Source organism: Rattus norvegicus, chromosome 2 (genome assembly GCF_021556685.1).
Source record: "Rattus norvegicus strain SHRSP/BbbUtx chromosome 2, alternate assembly SHRSP_T2T, whole genome shotgun sequence".
NCBI classification, from domain to species: domain Eukaryota; kingdom Metazoa; phylum Chordata; class Mammalia; order Rodentia; family Muridae; genus Rattus; species Rattus norvegicus.
The window spans coordinates 149,844,423-149,862,572 of record NC_141535.1 but is presented as its reverse complement, the minus strand read 5'-3'; the positions used below and the strand labels follow the sequence as shown (position 1 = coordinate 149,862,572).

At 39.8% G+C, this 18,150-nt stretch overlaps 1 protein-coding gene across 1 annotated transcript in view; it reads right to left on the bottom strand.

The window, feature by feature from the left end:
• Positions 1 to 17,273, bottom strand: part of Vom2r44 (vomeronasal 2 receptor 44) — a gene marked incomplete at its 3' end in the record, with an annotated part of 48,406 nt that extends 31,133 nt beyond the window's left edge. The window contains 3 exon segments of the mRNA NM_001415021.1: positions 2,166 to 2,457; positions 13,930 to 14,005; positions 15,357 to 17,273. Coding sequence (NP_001401950.1) covers positions 2,166 to 2,457; positions 13,930 to 13,940 — 303 coding nt within the window. The 5' untranslated portion in view covers positions 13,941 to 14,005; positions 15,357 to 17,273.
• Between the last annotated feature and the right edge of the window lie 877 nt (positions 17,274 to 18,150).

The window sequence follows — 18,150 nt, the reverse complement described above, 5'->3', positions numbered from 1 at the left end:
AAGTACTTCAAACCTCAGTCTCAGCAATTTTCTACAAGATTCCTCAACACTCTCATTTTATAGACCCAGAAGTATGCACAGGATTGAGTCTTTTTCTGTAATTTGCTCAGTAATCCTTACATGCATTTCTCATCATTAGGGCTTGATAATGGAACTTAGGCATTTCCGCATCTTAAGTCTCCACATCACTCATTCACTTTACTATGTTACTAATGCATCACTGTCAGTAGGATCTTCTCTATTACAATTCCACAACTCCACAGCTGTCAATTCCTTCATGAAGTCAATTTACTCCCTTGTTCTCTTTCTTAGTCTTTCATTTGATTCTTAATCCTTTGGCTAACATCTATCCTCGTCTTTAGAATCATACAACCAGCAACAGCGTAGAAGCTATCTACAGGAAAGAACATTTCTGAAGAAGCAAAGACAGGGCTAAGGTAATCGATTCGTGGAAAAAGTGCTACTTGCCATACAAACCTGATGACTTAAGTTCATTCCCCAAAATCTATGTAAAAAAAAAGGTGCTGTGTCATGTGTCTCAGCACTTCTGTAGCAAGATGGAAGTCAGAGAGAGAATTGGCCATAAGCTCATGGGACACTTAGCCTGCAGTATACTAGACAGCATCAGTAACAAGGAAAACCCTGCCTCAACTAAGTGAAAGGCAAAAAATTACTGTAAATTTGTCCTCTAAACCTCCATATTTATGCCATGGCAGACATGTATGTATATGGTTGCACATGTAAAGCTTGTAAAGTTGTTTCAGCTTTTGATAATATCCATAATGGTATCATTTTGTGAAACTCCCAGACTCATTTTAGATTGTGAGTATGATGACTCGGGTCATGATTAATAAGTATCAACAGAGATAAAAATCAAAACATATGCCTTGTTTCAGCTATTGATCAACACCAACTGTTTATCCAGTACTGTGGAGCATGGTGACCAGCAAGAAGTATATAATTATTGCATTACAACTCAGTTAATGCAAGCCAAACGCTCTGGATCAAGCAATCTGAAAGCACTTCTAATTAAGTCTCAGATCTCATGGCTGGAGTTTGGTTATACAGTGTTACTAAGAACAATATCCCAGGGGAAGGGGAGTTAGGGGGTTTATGGATGGGAAACCAGGAAATGGGATATTTGAAATATAAACAAAAAATATCCAATAAAAAAAAAGAACTCCATCCCACCCATCCTAGGCTTGGTCATACAGTACCACTAAGAAGACCATCCCACCCATCCTAGGCTTAGTTATACAGTGTCATTAAGAACACCATCCCACCCATCCTAGGCTTGGTCATACAGTACCACTAAGAACACCATCCCACCCATCCTAGGCTTGGTCATACAGTACCACTAAGAACACCATCCCACCCATCCTAGGCTTGGTCATACAGTACCACTAAGAACACCATCCCACCCATCCTAGGCTTAGTTATACAGTGTCATTAAGAACACCATCCCACCCATCCTAGGCTTCATCATACAGTACCACTAAGAAGACCATCCCACCCATCCTAGGCTTAGTTATACAGTGTCATTAAGAACACCATCCCACCCATCCTAGGCTTGGTCATACAGTACCACTAAGAACACCATCCCACCCATCCTAGGCTTGGTCATACAGTACCACTAAGAACACCATCCCACCCATCCTAGGCTTGGTCATACAGTACCACTAAGAACACCACCCCACCCATCCTAGGCTATCTTATAGCTTATCTCAATTTCTTCTGCCTTTCTTATTTTCAACAATTACCAAACACTGTATTTTTTAATAATTTTATTTAGTTTTTGAGGCAGGGCTTCTTTGTATAAGCCTAGTTTCTGGAAACTAGCTCTGTAAAACAGAATAGCCTCTAACTCAGAAATCTGTGTGTCTCTGCTTCCTGAGTGCTGGTATTAAATGTGTGTGCCACCATTTTTATGTGTGTGTGTTTGCATGAGTTTATGGCACTGCATGCATAAGGAAGCCCATGAAAGCCAAAGGGGGGGGGGGGGGGCGGTGAACTGGAGTTTCAGATGATTGTGAACTATCCTATCAGTTCTGGGGACTGAAAGTGAGTCTTCTGCAAGAACAAGTACTCTTAGCCTCTTAGCCATCTCTCCTGCCCCCATTTCTATTTCTTTACAAGTAACTATTCAGCACAATATCCTGACATACCTGAGGCATGTAATACAACCCCAGAATTCTTGAAGCAGCAACTGACAAGGATGATCCCCCTGCTCCAACCATTGCTGCCAGAGTTGATCCAGTGCTGTTTCTAAAATTGGGTTTGAATTCTTCCTGCCCTGTAAGAAACACCAAAGATGATTCCATTGCTTTGGAGATGGTATAGCAGGAATCAAAGATCTGATAACCCAGAGTGTGGTTGGGCAAAATGTCTTTCCTCGCATTAATCTCCTTGATGGTGTGGATCATGGTTTTCATCCAGCGGAAACCCCGAAAGTTAAACCTGGAAAGGAAAAGCTTTTGTGAGGCACTGGTTATTGAGGTGGGGGCTCTTCAGGGAAGGAGCTTCAGTTAAGTGAGGGATTACAGCTTCCTGTTGCAGCAACAGCAGGTATCAGAGTTGGCTGCATGCATCAATTTTTCACAAATGGCAATACAAGCTTAAACTATTCAAGTGAATCATATTCACTATCGATTAGTAATCTTGGGAAGCAACCTTTGGATACTTTTTTTTTACCATATATCTGTTATATGCTGTGATTTTCTCAAATGGTGAATTATCTCTCCTCTAGTCAAAATGCTCTTCACCAGCAGATACACAACAGTCTCTTTAAACATATTTTCTCCATTCACTGGGAGTCCTTGGGGGCTATACAATTCTTCTCCTTACTTTGACCTATGCTGTTCTGAACATTAATTATAGTTATAGAAATCCTAAAATACATTGAGCCACTTAGAGCAGGAGTAGAGTAAAGCATTAAAGCATTACAAGATTATGTGTAATACAGCTGCAATTGCAGTGACCCCCCTCTGAGATTTTAGCTTTAATATTGAGGAATATTTATTGGTTCTCACCTATAAACAGAAACATGATGCATTAGGCTTTTAATTCTCTAGACATTAAAAATCAATATTACAGTTCAATATCACATTTTTGTCAATTCCCCCTATATTTGTCAACTATTCTATTTTCTTCTTTCTCTCTTCAACATTAAAGCACATTTTAACTTACTAAAGACAAGTACCCCAATATGCCTTAAAATTAAAATTTATTATGACTTAAAATTTTCTATAGATATTTAACTTTGTCGTCTGTTCAGTAAATCTTTTTATTAAATATCCAACAACAGGACACTGGAGAGATGACTCAATATTTAAGAATACTTGTTGCCAAAAGCTCGAATTACCCAAGATGCAATGCACAGACCACAGGAAGCTCAAGAAAAAGGATGACCAAAATGCAGATGCTCCCACTCCTTCTTAAAAGGGGGAAAAATGGTTGCTGCTGCTGCAGAGAGCCCGTGGGCAGCACCCCACGAGCAAACTTGAGCCCCGGGACCACAGGTAAGACCAACTTTTCTGCTGCAAGAAAGCTGCCTGGTGAGCTTGGGACACAGGGAAGCAGAATTCCTCTAGGACCGGGCACGTTCTGTGTTTGCCGGAAGTCCCACACCCGCGGATCCCGGCCCGCAGCAGCTCTCTGCCCCCAGACCCTGTGAGAGAGAGACCCAACCGCCTGGTCAGGTGGGCACTCCTGAGGCTGCAGAGCGGAAGAGACCACCAACACTGCTCACCCCTGCCCACATCCCTGGCCCAAGAGGAAACTGTATAAGGCCTCTGGGTTCCCGTAGGGGAGGGCCCAGGAGCGGCAGGACCCCTGCGCCTGAGACACCGCCGGAACCTGAAGGAAACAGACAGGATAAACAGTTCTCTGCACCCAAATCCCGTGGGAGGGAGAGCTGAACCTTCAGAGAGGCAGACACGCCTGGGAAGCCAGAGGAGACTGCACTCTGCACACACATCTCGGACGCCGGAGGAAAACACCAGGCGCCATCTGGAACCCTGGTGCGCGGAGGCTCCCGGAAAGGGCGGCGCATATCTTCCTGGTTGCTGCCACCGCAGAGAGCTCGTGGGCAGCACCCCGCGAGCAAACTTGAGCCTCGGGACCACGGGTAGGACCAACTTTTCTGCTGCAAGTGACCTGCCTGGTGAACTCAAGACACAGGCCCACAGGAACAGCTGAAGACCTGTAGAGAGGAAAAACTCCACGCCCGAAAACAGAACACTCTGTCCCCATAACTGACTGAAAGAGAGGAAAACAGGTCTACAGCACTCCTGACACACAGGCTTATAGGACAGTGTAGCCACTGTCAGAAATAGCAGAACAAAGTAACACTAGAGATAATCTGATGGCGAGAGGCAAGCGCAGGAACACAAGCAACAGAAACCAAGACTACATGGCACTATCGGAGCCCAATTCTCCCATCAAAACAAACATGGAATATCCAAACACACCAGAAAAGCAAGATCTAGTTTCAAAATCATTTTTGATCATGATGTTGGAGGACTTCAAGAAAGACGTGAAGAACTCCCTTAGAGAACAAGTAGAAACCTACAGAGAGGAATCGCAAAAATGCCTGAAAGAATCGCAAAAATCCCTGAAAGAATTCCAGGAAAACATAAATAAACAAGTAGAAGCCCATAGAGAAGAGACACAAAAATCCCTGAAAGAATTCCAGGAAAACATAAATAAACAAGTAGAAGCCCATAGAGAGGAGACACAAAAATCCCTGAAAGAATTCCAGGAAAACACAATCAAACAGTTGAAGGAATTAAAAATGGAAATAGAAGCAATCAAGAAAGAACACATGGAAACAACCCTGGATATAGAAAACCAAAAGAAGAGACAAGGAGCTGTAGATACAAGCTTCACCAACAGAATACAAGAGATGGAAGAGAGAATGTCAGGAGCAGAAGATTCCATAGAAATCATTGACTCAACTGTCAAAAATAATGTAAAGCAGAAAAAGCTACTGGTCCAAAACATACAGGAAATCCAGGACTCAATGAGAAGATCAAACCTAAGGATAATAGGTATAGAAGAGAGTGAAGAATCCCAGCTCAAAGGACCAGTAAATATCTTCAACAAAATCATAGAAGAAAACTTCCCTAACCTAAAAAAAAGAGATACCCATAGACATACAAGAAGCCTACAGAACTCCAAATAGATTGGACCAGAAAAGAAACACCTCCCGTCACATAATTGTCAAAACACCAAACGCACAAAATAAAGAAAGAATATTAAAATCAGTAAGGGAAAAAGGTCAAGTAACATATAAAGGCAGACCTATCAGAATCACACCAGACTTTTCGCCAGAAACTATGAAGGCAGAAGATCCTGGACTGATGTCATACAGACCCTAAGAGAACACAAATGCCACCCCAGGTTACTGTATCCAGCAAAACTCTCAATTAACATTGATGGAGAAACCAAGATATTCCATGACAAAACCAAATTTACACAATATCTTTCTACAAATCCAGCACTACAAAGGATAATAAATGGTAAAGCCCAACATAAGGAGGCAAGCTATACCCTAGAAGAAGCAAGAAACTAATCGTCTTGGCAACAAAACAAAGAGAATGAAAGCACACAAACATAACCTCACATCCAAATATGAATATAACGGGAAGCAATAATCACTATTCCTTAATATCTCTCAATATCAATGGCCTCAACTCCCCAATAAAAAGACATAGATTAACAAACTGGATACGCAACGAGGACCCTGCATTCTGCTGCCTACAGGAAACACACCTCAGAGACAAAGACAGACACTACCTCAGAGTGAAAGGCTGGAAAACAACTTTCCAAGCAAATGGCCAGAAGAAGCAAGCTGGAGTAGCCATTCTAATATCAAATAAAATCAATTTCCAACTAAAAGTCATCAAAAAAGATATGGAAGGACACTTCATATTCATCAAAGGAAAAATCCACCAAGATGAACTCTCAATCCTAAATATCTATGCCCCAAATACAAGGGCACCTACATACGTAAAAGAAACCTTACTAAAGCTCAAAACACACATTGCACCTCACACAATAATAGTGGGAGATTTCAACACCCCACTCTCATCAATGGACAGATCATGGAAACAGAAATTAAACAGTGATGTCGACAGACTAAGAGAAGTCATGAGCCAAATGGACTTAACGGATATTTATAGAACATTCTATCCTAAAGCAAAAGGATATACCTTCTTCTAAGCTCCTCATGGTACTTTCTCCAAAACTGACCATATAATTGGTCAAAAAACGGGCCTCAACAGGTACAGAAAGATAGAAATAATCCCATGCGTGCTATCGGACCACCACGGCCTAAAACTGCTCTTCAATAACAATAAGGGAAGAATGCCCACATATACGTGGAAATTGAACAATGCTCTACTCAATGATAACCTGGTCAAGGAAGAAATAAAGAAAGAAATAAAAAACTTTTTAGAATTTAATGAAAATGAAGATACAACATACACAAACTTATGGGACACAATGAAAGCTGTGCTAAGAGGAAAACTCATAGCGCTAAGTGCCTGCAGAAAGAAACAGGAAAGAGCATATGTCAGCAGCTTGACAGCACACCTAAAAGCTCTAGAACAAAAAGAAGCAAATACACCCAGGAGGAGTAGAAGGCAGGAAATAATCAAACTCAGAGCTGAAATCAACCAAGTAGAAACAAAAAGGACCATAGAAAGAATCAACAGAACCAAAAGTTGGTTCTTTGAGAAAATCAACAAGATAGATAAACCCTTCACCAGACTAACGAGAGGACACAGAGAGTGCGTCCAAATTAACAAAATCAGAAATGAAAAGGGAGACATAACAACAGATTCAGAGGAAATTCAAAAAATCATCAGATCTTCCTATAAAAACCTATATTCAACAAAACTTGAAAATCTTCAGGAAATGGAAAATTTCCTAGACAGATACCAGGTATCGAAGTTAAATCAGGAACAGATAATCCAGTTAAACAACCCCATAACTCCTAAGGAAATAGAAGCAGTCATTAAAGGTCTCCCAACCAAAAAGAGCCCAGGTCCAGACGGGTTTAGTGCAGAATTCTATCAAACCTTCATAGAAGACCTCATACCAATATTATCCAAACTATTCCACAAAATTGAAACAGATGGAGCACTACCGAATTCCTTCTACGAAGCCACAATTACTCTTATACCTAAACCACACAAAGACACAACAAAGAAAGAGAACTTCAGACCAATTTCCCTTATGAATATCGACGCAAAAATACTCAATAAAATTCTGGCAAACCGAATCCAAGAGCACATCAAAACAATCATCCACCATGATCAAGTAGGCTTCATCCCAGGCATGCAGGGATGGTTTAATAAGGAAAACCATCAACGTGATCCATTATATAAACAAACTGAAAGAACAGAACCACATGATCATTTCATTAGATGCTGAGAAAGCATTTGACAAAATTCAACACCCCTTCATGATAAAAGTCCTGGAAAGAATAGGAATTCAAGGCCCATACCTAAACATAGTAAAAGCCATATACAGCAAACCAGTTGCTAATATTAAACTAAATGGAGAGAAACTTGAAGCAATCCCACTAAAATCAGGGACTAGACAAGGCTGCCCACTCTCTCCCTACTCATTCAATATAATTCTTGAAGTTCTAGCCAGAGCAATCAGACAACAAAAGGAGATCAAGGGGATACAGATCGGAAAAGAAGAAGTCAAAATATCACTATTTGCAGATGACATGATAGTATATTTAAGTGATCCCAAAAGTTCCACCAGAGAACTACTAAAGCTGATAAACAACTTCAGCAAAGTGGCTGGGTATAAAATTAACTCAAATAAATCAGTTGCCTTCCTCTATACAAAAGAGAAACAAGCCGAGAAAGAAATTAGGGAAACGACACCCTTCATAATAGACCCAAATAATATAAAGTACCTCGGTGTGACTTTGACCAAGCAAGTAAAAGATCTGTACAATAAGAACTTCAAGACACTGAGGAAAGAAATTGAAGAAGACCTCAGAAGATGGAAAGATCTCCCATGCTCATGGATTGGCAGGATTAATATAGTAAAAATGGCCATTTTACCAAAAGCAATCTACAGATTCAATGCAATCCCCATCAAAATACCAATCCAATTCTTCAAAGAGTTAGACAGAACAATTTGCAAATTCATCTGGAATAACAAAAAACCCAGGATAGCTAAAGCTATCCTCAACAATAAAAGGACTTCAGGGGGAATCACTATCCCTGAACTCAAGCAGTATTACAGAGCAATAGTGATAAAAACTGCATGGTATTGGTACAGAGACAGACAGATAGACCAATGGAATAGAATTGAAGACCCAGAAATGAACCCACACACCTATGGTCACTTGATTTTTGACAAAGGAGCCAAAACCATCCAATGGAAAAAAGATAGCATTTTCAGCAAATGGTGCTGGTTCAACTGGAGGGCAACATGTAGAAGAATGCAGATCGATCCATCCTTATCACCCTGTACAAAGCTTAAGTCCAAGTGGATCAAGGACCTCCACATCAAACCAGACACACTCAAACTAATAGAAGAAAAACTAGGGAAGCATCTGGAACACATGGGCACTGGAAAAAATTTCCTGAACAAAACACCAATGGCTTATGCTCTAAGATCAAGAATCGACAAATGGGATCTCATAAAACTGCAAAGCTTCTGTAAGGCAAAGGACACGGTGGTTAGGACAAAACGGCAACCAACAGATTGGGAAATGATCTTTACCAATCCTACAACAAATAGAGGCCTTATATCAAAAATATACAAAGAACTCAAGAAGTTAGACTGCAGGGAAACAAATAACCCTATTAAAGAATGGGGTTCAGAGCTAAACAAAGAATTCACAGCTGAGGAATGCCGAATGGCTGAGAAACACCTAAAGAAATGTTCAACATCTTTAGTCATAAGGGAAATGCAAATCAAAACAACCCTGAGATTTCACCTCACACCAGTGAGAATGGCTAAGATCAAAAACTCAGGTGACAGCAGATGCTGGCGAGGATGTGGAGAAAGAGGAACACTCCTCCATTGTTGGTGGGACTGCAGACTGGTAAAACCATTCTGGAAATCAGTCTGGAGGTTCCTCAGAAAATTGGACATTGAACTGCCTGAGGATCCAGCTATACCTCTCTTGGGCATATACCCAAAAGATGCCTCAACATATAAAAGAGACACGTGCTCCACTATGTTCATCGCAGCCTTATTTATAATAGCCAGAAAATGGAAAGAACCCAGATGCCCTTCAACAGAGGAATGGATACAGAAAATGTGGTACATCTACACAATGGAATATTACTCAGCTATCAAAAACAACAAGTTTATGAAATTCGTAGGCAAATGGTTGGAACTGGAAAATATCATCCTGAGTGAGCTAACCCAATCACAGAAAGACATACATGGTATGCACTCATTGATAAGTGGCTTTTAGCCCAAATGCTTGAATTACCGTAGATCCCTAGAACAAACGAAACTCAAGACGGATGATCAAAATGTGAATGCTTCACTCCTTCTTTAAATGAGGAAAAAGAACACCCTTGGCAGGGAAGGGAGAGGCAAAGATTAAAACAGAGACTGAAGGAACACCCATCCGGAGCCTGCCCCACATGTGGCCCATACATATACAGCCACCCAATTAGACAAGATGGATGAAGCAAAGAAGTGCAGACCGACAGGAGCCGGATGTAGATCTCTCCTGAGAGACACAGCCAGAATACAGCAAATACAGAGGCGAATGCCAGCAGCAAACCACTGAACTGAGAATAGGTCCCCTATTGAAGGAATCAGAGAAAGAACTGGAAGAGCTTGAAGGGGCTCGAGACCCCATATGTACAACAATGCCAAGCAACCAGAGCTTCCAGGGACTAAGCCACTACCTAAAGATTATACATGGACTGACCCTGGACTCTGACCCCATAGGTAGCAATGAATATCCTAGTAAGAGCACCAGTGGAAGGGGAAGCCCTGGGTCCTGCTAAGACTGAACCCCCAGTGAACTAGTCTATGGGGGGAGGGCGGCAATGGGGGGAGGGTTGGGAGGGGAACACCCATAAGGAAGGGGAGGGGGGAGGGGGATGTTTGCCCGGAAACCGGGAAAGGGAATAACACTCGAAATGTATATAAGAAATACTCAAGTTAATAAAAAAAAAAAGAAATACTCAAGTTAATAAAAAAAATTAAAAAAAAAAGAAATGTATATAAGAAATACTCAAGTTAATAAAAAAAAAAAGGAAAAAAAAGGGGGGGGGAAATATCCATAGGAGGGGATATGAAAGCAAAGTTTAGAGCAGCGACTCAAGTAACGGCCATTCAGAGCCTGCCCCACATGTAGCATATATATATATATATATATATATATATACACACACACACACACACACACACACACACACACACACACACACACACAGCCACCAAAACTAGATAAGATGGATGAAGCTAAAAAATTCATGCTGAAAGGGACCGGATATAGATCTCTCCTGAGAGACACATCCAGAGCATGTCCAATACAGAGATCAATGCTAGCAGCAAACCACTGAACTAAGAACAGGACCCCTTAGGGTGAATTAGACGAAGTATTGAAAGAGTTGAAGAAGCTTGCAACCCCATAAGAACAATGCCACTACTGAAAGACTATACATGGACTGACCCAGGGCTCCAACTGCATATGTCGCAGAGAAGAGCTTTGTTGGGTCCCCAGTGGAAGGGGAAGCCCTTGGTCCTGCCAAGGTGCAGGGGAATATAGGGGGGGAGTAGTAAGGAGGATGTATGGGGGGATATACCCGTATGGGAGACGGGGAGTGGAGGGGATGGGGGCTAATGGACAGGAAACTGGGAAGGGGAATAACATTTGAAATGTAAGTAAAGAAATACATCTAATAATTTTTTTTAAAAAAAAGAAGAAGAAAGTAAAGCAAAAACAAAAAACAACATTTTAAAAAAAAGAAAGAAAGAATACTCGTTGCTTTTGCAGAGGATCCAGGTTTAATTCCCAGCACCCACATGGATGTTCACAACTATTCCTAACTGCAGTTTCAGAGGATCTGGTATCCTCTTCTGGCCTCCAGAAGCTCCAAACATGTACATGGCACACATAGATAAATCAGAGCAAAACAATAAAAATGTGTGAAGGATCGCACATAAAAATTAAATCGAATAATCTTTAAAAACATATCAATAATAAATATCTTTTTGGAATAATGGAATTCCCGTCCATGTCACTGAATTTTCATATAGGAGGTAGTTCTTTGGCTTCTCAGTATCACCCGATAGTAAAAGAATAAGCAGAGGAAATTAGCCAAGCAGTTACAACACAAGATAGTAAAAGCAGCCATCTAAATAGATGAGGAACAATGAACTCCATAGGGGAGGGGCACCCAGCCAGGTTGAGGCTTAGAGGCTGGCACAGAGAAAGAAGAAGGGAAGTTCAGGCAGTGATGGGAGTCTGTGACAGGGGAACATGTTATTATCAAGGAATGGAATCAAATCAATGATTAGGGGAGATGAGGGCAGAGCGGTGCAGTGAGGAGGCTTGAGCAGGAGACACTACAGCACAGAAAGACACCACTCCTCTTCTGATGTTTCCAGACTAACAACAGTGAAATAGTCAACTTTTAAATGAAATGTAGCTGTATCTTTTTTAAAAGAAAGAAAATGTTAAGAGCTAGAAAAATATTCGCCTTCTTTGAACTAGTAATTCCAACCCTTGAGAAGTAAGCACTCTCCCCACAGGGAAAAAGCTATCCATCCCCAAAGGGCAGTACAGAGGTTTTCACAGTACTGGTAAACCAGCACAAACTAATATGTTCACAGACAGAACCTCAAGTGTATACGAATATTTTCCATCATTACAAAACAATCATGCAGAATACAACGCAGCAGTAAGAAAACAATTGCAAGTGGATTGCGCAGTATGAAGACTTTCTGTAATTAATGCTGCATATGAAGCATTTTAAGGATGAGCAGGAAAATTATTTTAAATCATCACAGAATAATCACTAAAGTTGGGATTTGGAATAAATTTTCCTTCATTGATTAATTTTGGTTATGAGATTCACAGTATTTCATAATATCTAAATCCTCCATTTATGACTACTAAACAAAACATAGTATCCATTTCATTTTTCCCAATTTTTGAGAAACATTTTCAAAATAATACAAAGTCTTCCTGCTTTATGTACTTTTAATATATGGACAACTGGGAACTTAGTATTGCATTAAAGTTGCTTATTTCAGAACAAAATTTCTTCAAACCCCAAGTTGAGGTTCTGAATCAGTTAGTTAAAGCTTATGATTGAAAATAAAAGATTAATATTGCTTAGTTTGACCTTAGATCCTGAAGACTATATAGACCCTTGAAGGGAAAAGGTAAGTTACATGGAAGAGTAATAATGAGAGGTTTGAAAAGCACTGGGATTGGATAGATAGAAGGAAATATTGATAAAGACTTGTGGAAAATAATCATAAAGATATAATTTTAAAGAAATGTGTTTTTAACATTATAAGACCAAGATGTAGCTGCTCAAATCCTAATTTCAATAATTAAACAAATCCCCAAATAATTCTAATTAGGAAATTCTTTTAAATAGGACATATTTACTTCTCTCCACTCCTTCAACTACAACGTAATAAGCTATTATTTTTAAGGAAGGGAAATTCATAATTTGAAATCTGTGTACTAACTTTTATCATCTAACATTGCTGGGAAAGAAACCTTCAGAAGTTCCAATGCAGGGTGTAGAACAAATGAAGTAATCCCTTTTCTAAACTATCAGTGTGTTGTATTGCAATGAGCTCTAAGTTATCATTTAAGTTGTTGGGAATTAAAGAAGTGAAAACTCTTGTGGTAAACCCTTGACTCTACAGTACTCTAGTTGTAAGTAAAGCCCCAGATCTTCTTCCTCCATGGCCTCTGTTTCACTGCAAGAGTGGGAAACAGTCATGGGATTGGGGATGGGATTCATTGTAAACCTTTGTATTTTCTGAATATGTAGAGATGATTATCACCCTTCACACAATGACATCTCAAACTTGGAGCATGAAACATATGAAAGAAAAGCTGTGATCAGTGAAGATGTGAGCTGCAGAAAATGCTAGATATACAGTGTGCACTGACACTAGTAATGGTCATGAAGCTTCAGTGAAATGCCTGCTGTGTTAGGTCACATTTCCAGCTTAAACTGTGTTTGTATTACGTTTCAACTATTCAAAGACAATACATACATATACATATATACATGTGAATATAAGAATATGTTTTATATGAATACAAGAAATAATACAGAAAGAGGAAAAGTGTTGCTTTCTGATAACAATAAACTTATTGATAATTTGCTTTGCTTTGCTTTGCTTTATTTAAGTTGTGGCATTCTTGTGTGTGTGTGTGTGTGTGTGTGTGTGTGTGTGTGTGTGTGTGTTTTACAAGTAGTTGTCCGATCCATGCTTTGCATTTCTCACAACACATTAGTGGCAAATTCTAGTCCCAGGCATGGATCTTATTTGCTGAGGTGGTAATGTGGAAGCACCAACACTATGGGCAAAAGCCTGCCAGGATAGGTCTTGCTCGGATAAATCAGTGGTCCCCTGCAGTGTGCTTCTCCTGAAAAGAGTTTTAGTCTCTACTAATAAATAGTAAAGCTGCAATGCTACATAATTCTGCATCTGTCCTTGTGAAACCTCAGTGCATTCATGAATCAACAGGAGTCTTATAAAAACATAAGTTCTGATTCTGCAACTCTGGGCAGCAGCCCTAAGTCTACATACCTAGCACCCTCTTAGCTGCTGCTGCACCACAGAACACTGAGAAGCAGATGTTCTGAACAGCATCAAGACTCCAGCTGAAGACCCAAGCCCATGCTCACCACCAGCCCCCCACCTGAATTGACAAGAAAGGAGATAGCTTACCCTTCACACATGGGTGACACCGGCTCCAAAATAGATTCATCCACTGGGATGATTCTGGAGTGGATAGGAAACAGTCCTGCAATCACAAGCGAATGGTTTTTGGCATCTACATATCCAGACAAATTAAACTTGGCCATCAACCTGCATTGTAGTTCCTCTGTTTTGTTTTGAGCACCCAATTCAGCCCACAAAAATGCAAGAAATCCTAGAGCTAAGCATATCTTTTGGCTGGCCATTTTAATGAGTTTTAAGAAACTGACTAGAGTGGAAATCACACTTTTTAGTGAAGCACCTTGATTGAGTGTATATGTGTATGTCCCAGTGGACTTGGCTTGTCACTACTTGCTACATAATTTTCATGTCTCAATCACAGGCCTTGCAATCACCTGCAATTTGTGGATCTGGACTGGGAGCCGAGTAAGCCTTTGAGAAGAAACTTCAGAAAATCCCCATATGCTTTGTAACAATAAATGACAGAAATGTGGATTCTGAGTTTAAGACTCATTTTAATTTATAGAAACTACCCCCTCTTGTTTAGCATTGAGTCTCACTGCAGCCAACTCCATGATCTTCTCTACTCCAAAAGTAAGGAACAGTATCCTGCTTCATCATAAAGTATCAAAAGAGGTGATGCTATCTCATGACGTCATTGATGACTAGGATACTAACAGAATACCTTGAAAAATTCTGTAAGGCCCAGACATATTTAATGAACTTTTTTGCACATACCATTTTCTTTATCCTTTACCACCAGAAGTAGGACTACTCTCAGCATACACTCTATAGATTCAGGCTTATAACTCTGGTTTCTTCTAAACAATTCTTCCTCCCTCCCTTTCTTCCTTCCTCCTTCCCTCTAATCTCTCCCCTCCCTTCCTTCCCTCCTCCCTCCTCTTTCTCTCTCTCCCCACTTTCCCCTCTCCTTTCTCATCTCTAACCCCACTCTACCTGAATTCTAGTGCTGAGCCACCATACCTCTAGTCCTTACTTACTAAACTCATCTCAGAGACAAACCTGTCTTAAAAGATCAATTTACTGTTCTTTCAGTCCTCTCCAGTTGCCCTCTCATCCACATTTCAAGAAACAGCCCAGCCAGCGTATTAGATCTTGATATCAGTGTAGACCCTGTTACCACAATTTGTCTCCACAGCACTTTGCTCCCAGATGCACTAGAAACCTATACAAAATTGATGTACACTGGAAATGAATACAGCTTTCCTTATGGTCCTAAGACATAGAATAAACTGAAAGTACACAATAAAGACATTTTGAGTTATTTATGGTCTAGTCACATGATGGAATGCACAGCCTTTTAGGTCTTGTTCTTAAGAACAAAAATACACATAAGCAGCTGGAGAGACGGGTCAGTAGTTAAGAGTACACACAGTGCTCTTGCAGAGGACCTGCATTAAGGTCCCAGTACTCACATTAAGTAGCTTACAGCAGTTTTCAATATTAGTTCCAAGGGATCTGACATCCTCTTCTGGCTTAGCTGGCACCTATATGCACAGGATCCATATAGTTTACGTAAAGAAACACAAAACACATTCACTACTAATTTTAAATTAACCTGTAAAAACACAAAAGAAAATTTTACAGTGTGCATAAAGTTAGCACATGGGAAATTATTAGATCTTCTGGAGAGGAAAATACAGATGGTTATGAGCAGCCTGACATAGGTTCTAGGAACCAAACTTAGGTCCTCTGGAAGTGTATCAAGGGCTCTTAAGTTCTGAGTCAACTCCCCAACCCTTATATTAATGTTTTAAAACTATTTTATACTCTCAAATAGTCTCCACATTCCTTACCCTTTCTTACATAATGGATTAGATTCCAGTTGAGGAAGCTTCTGATTTGTGCACCAACATCTGGTATCCAGTTTGAGAACCTTCAGAATACTGGTCTATTTCTATCAGGGGCACAGTGACTGCTTTCTCCAAATGCCACAAAATTCAACAAACATCAAATGAAGATGACAAAAAGCCACCTCAGCATTCTCACAGGAAGAGGCCTTATGAAATGCACACTAATGGGTGCTCAATGCCTCATTTCCCAGATACCACCACAGGTTATTTTTTGGTTTTCTTCCTCTAACAAATGATGAAAAAAAGATCCCATGGCAAATGCATTCTGAGACACAGGCACCAAAACCCATGATCATCTACTTTAGACCTTGTGGAAAGGAAATATATCATATCCTGGACATACATTACTACAGGTCTTCCTCAGAAACTGAGGACTTAATGAGGCAGTGATGTCCTGTTGTGGGTGAACGTTTCTAAGGCTCAAACTGATTGGCACTTTAATAGTAATGTTGTCATTACTTGCAGCAGTGGCATTTCTTTTATGGTATTTTGAGGCGAAATATAATTTCCACACAACTCTGACTCAAGAAGCCTTAGTTCAGAAAAATGTAAATGATCTTGGGTGTTTGATCACATGTACAGAGCCCAGACTCCTTGGTCAACACACTGACTATATTTTCTGCACTCTCCCAGCCTTGTTTGATTGAGCCTTGAAGGTCTAAGGCACTCAGGCCTCTTTCAGAAATAGTGATAGATTCTGTCTAGACTTATCTTTGCCTCCAAGCAAAGAAAACACGTGAGCCCAGTGAGGCTCTGAAAAGCCAACTACTTTACTAATACTTACTAATCATGCTTGACACCGTTCGAATGTGAAATATTCACTGTAAGCTCGTGCCTAATTCCCTAGCTGGTGCTGCTGACAGGGTACGTTATGGAACCTTTAGGAAGCAAGGCCTAGGTATAGGAAGTCAGTAACTGAAGAAGGGTCTTACATACAGGCCCTACTTTCTATCCTCTATTTGCTTTCTGGCTGCTATCAAAATGTAGTCAACCACAAAGCTACAAACGTAGTCAAGAGCTCCAACCATCACGCTTCCCTGTCACGAAAATGATCTAAAGTGAATCATACTTCCTCTAACTTACTGCTGTCAGACTGTGTTGGTGTTCTGTACCTATTTTGGAAAACAGTATTGAATTGAGTAGTTCTGCATGGGTGATAAAATAGTATACATAAGTGACTGTCAAAGTTCTACCAGAAAACTCCTACAGCTAATAAACACCTTCAGCAAGGTGTCTAGATACAAAATTAGCTCAAGGAAATTGGTAGCTCTCCTTTATACAAATGATAAATGGGTCGAGAAAAAAGTTAAGGAGAAAACATCCTTCAAAATAGTCACATATGACTTAAGATATCTCAGTATAACTCTAACCAAGCAAGTGAAAGACTGAATGACAAAACTTCAAGTCCCTGAAGAAAGAAACTGAAGAAGATATCAGAAGATGGAAAGATCTCCCGTGATCATGAATCAGTAGGATTAACACAGTGAAAATGGTCTTCTTATCAAAAGCAATCTACAGATCAAATGTAATTCCAATAAAAATTCTTACACAATTTTTAAAGAACTTGGAAAAAACAATTCTCAACTCTTTATTCAAAAATAAGAATTCCAGGATAGCTAAAACAATCTTGTATAATAAAATAAATTATGGAGTTATCACCATTCCTACCTTCAAGTTGTACTTCAGAATAATAGTAATAAAAACTGCATGGTATTGGTATAAAAACAGACAGGGTGATCAACAGAATAAAATCAAAGACCCAGAAATAAATCCATACACTGACAGATACTTGATTTTTGACAAAAAAGCAAAAATCATACAATGGAGAGCATCTCCAAAAAATGGTTCTGATCTAATTTTATGTGTGCATGTAGTAGCCTGCAATAGATCAATATTTATGTATACTTTTATCAATATTATCCTTCACAAAATACAAGCCAAGTGGATCAAAGATCTCAACATAAAACCACATACATTAAATATAAGAATAAAACAGAAAGTGGAGAATAGCCTTGAAGTTATCAGGAGATAACTTCGTGAACAGAATACCAACGGTTCAGGCTTTAAGATCAACAATTGATAAATGAGACCTCATGGAACTGAAAAGCAAAGGACACATTCAACAGGACAAGATGACAGCCTAAAGATTGGGAAATGACCTTCATCAATTGCACGTCTGACAGAGGGCTAAAAAACACATAAAGAACTCAAGAAGTTAGACACAAACAACCCAAATAACCCAACTTAAAAAATGGGGTACATATCGAATGGCTGAGAGGCACCTAAGGAAATGTTCAACAACCTTAGTCATCATGGAAATGTAAGTCAAAACAACCCTGAAATTCCACTTCATACC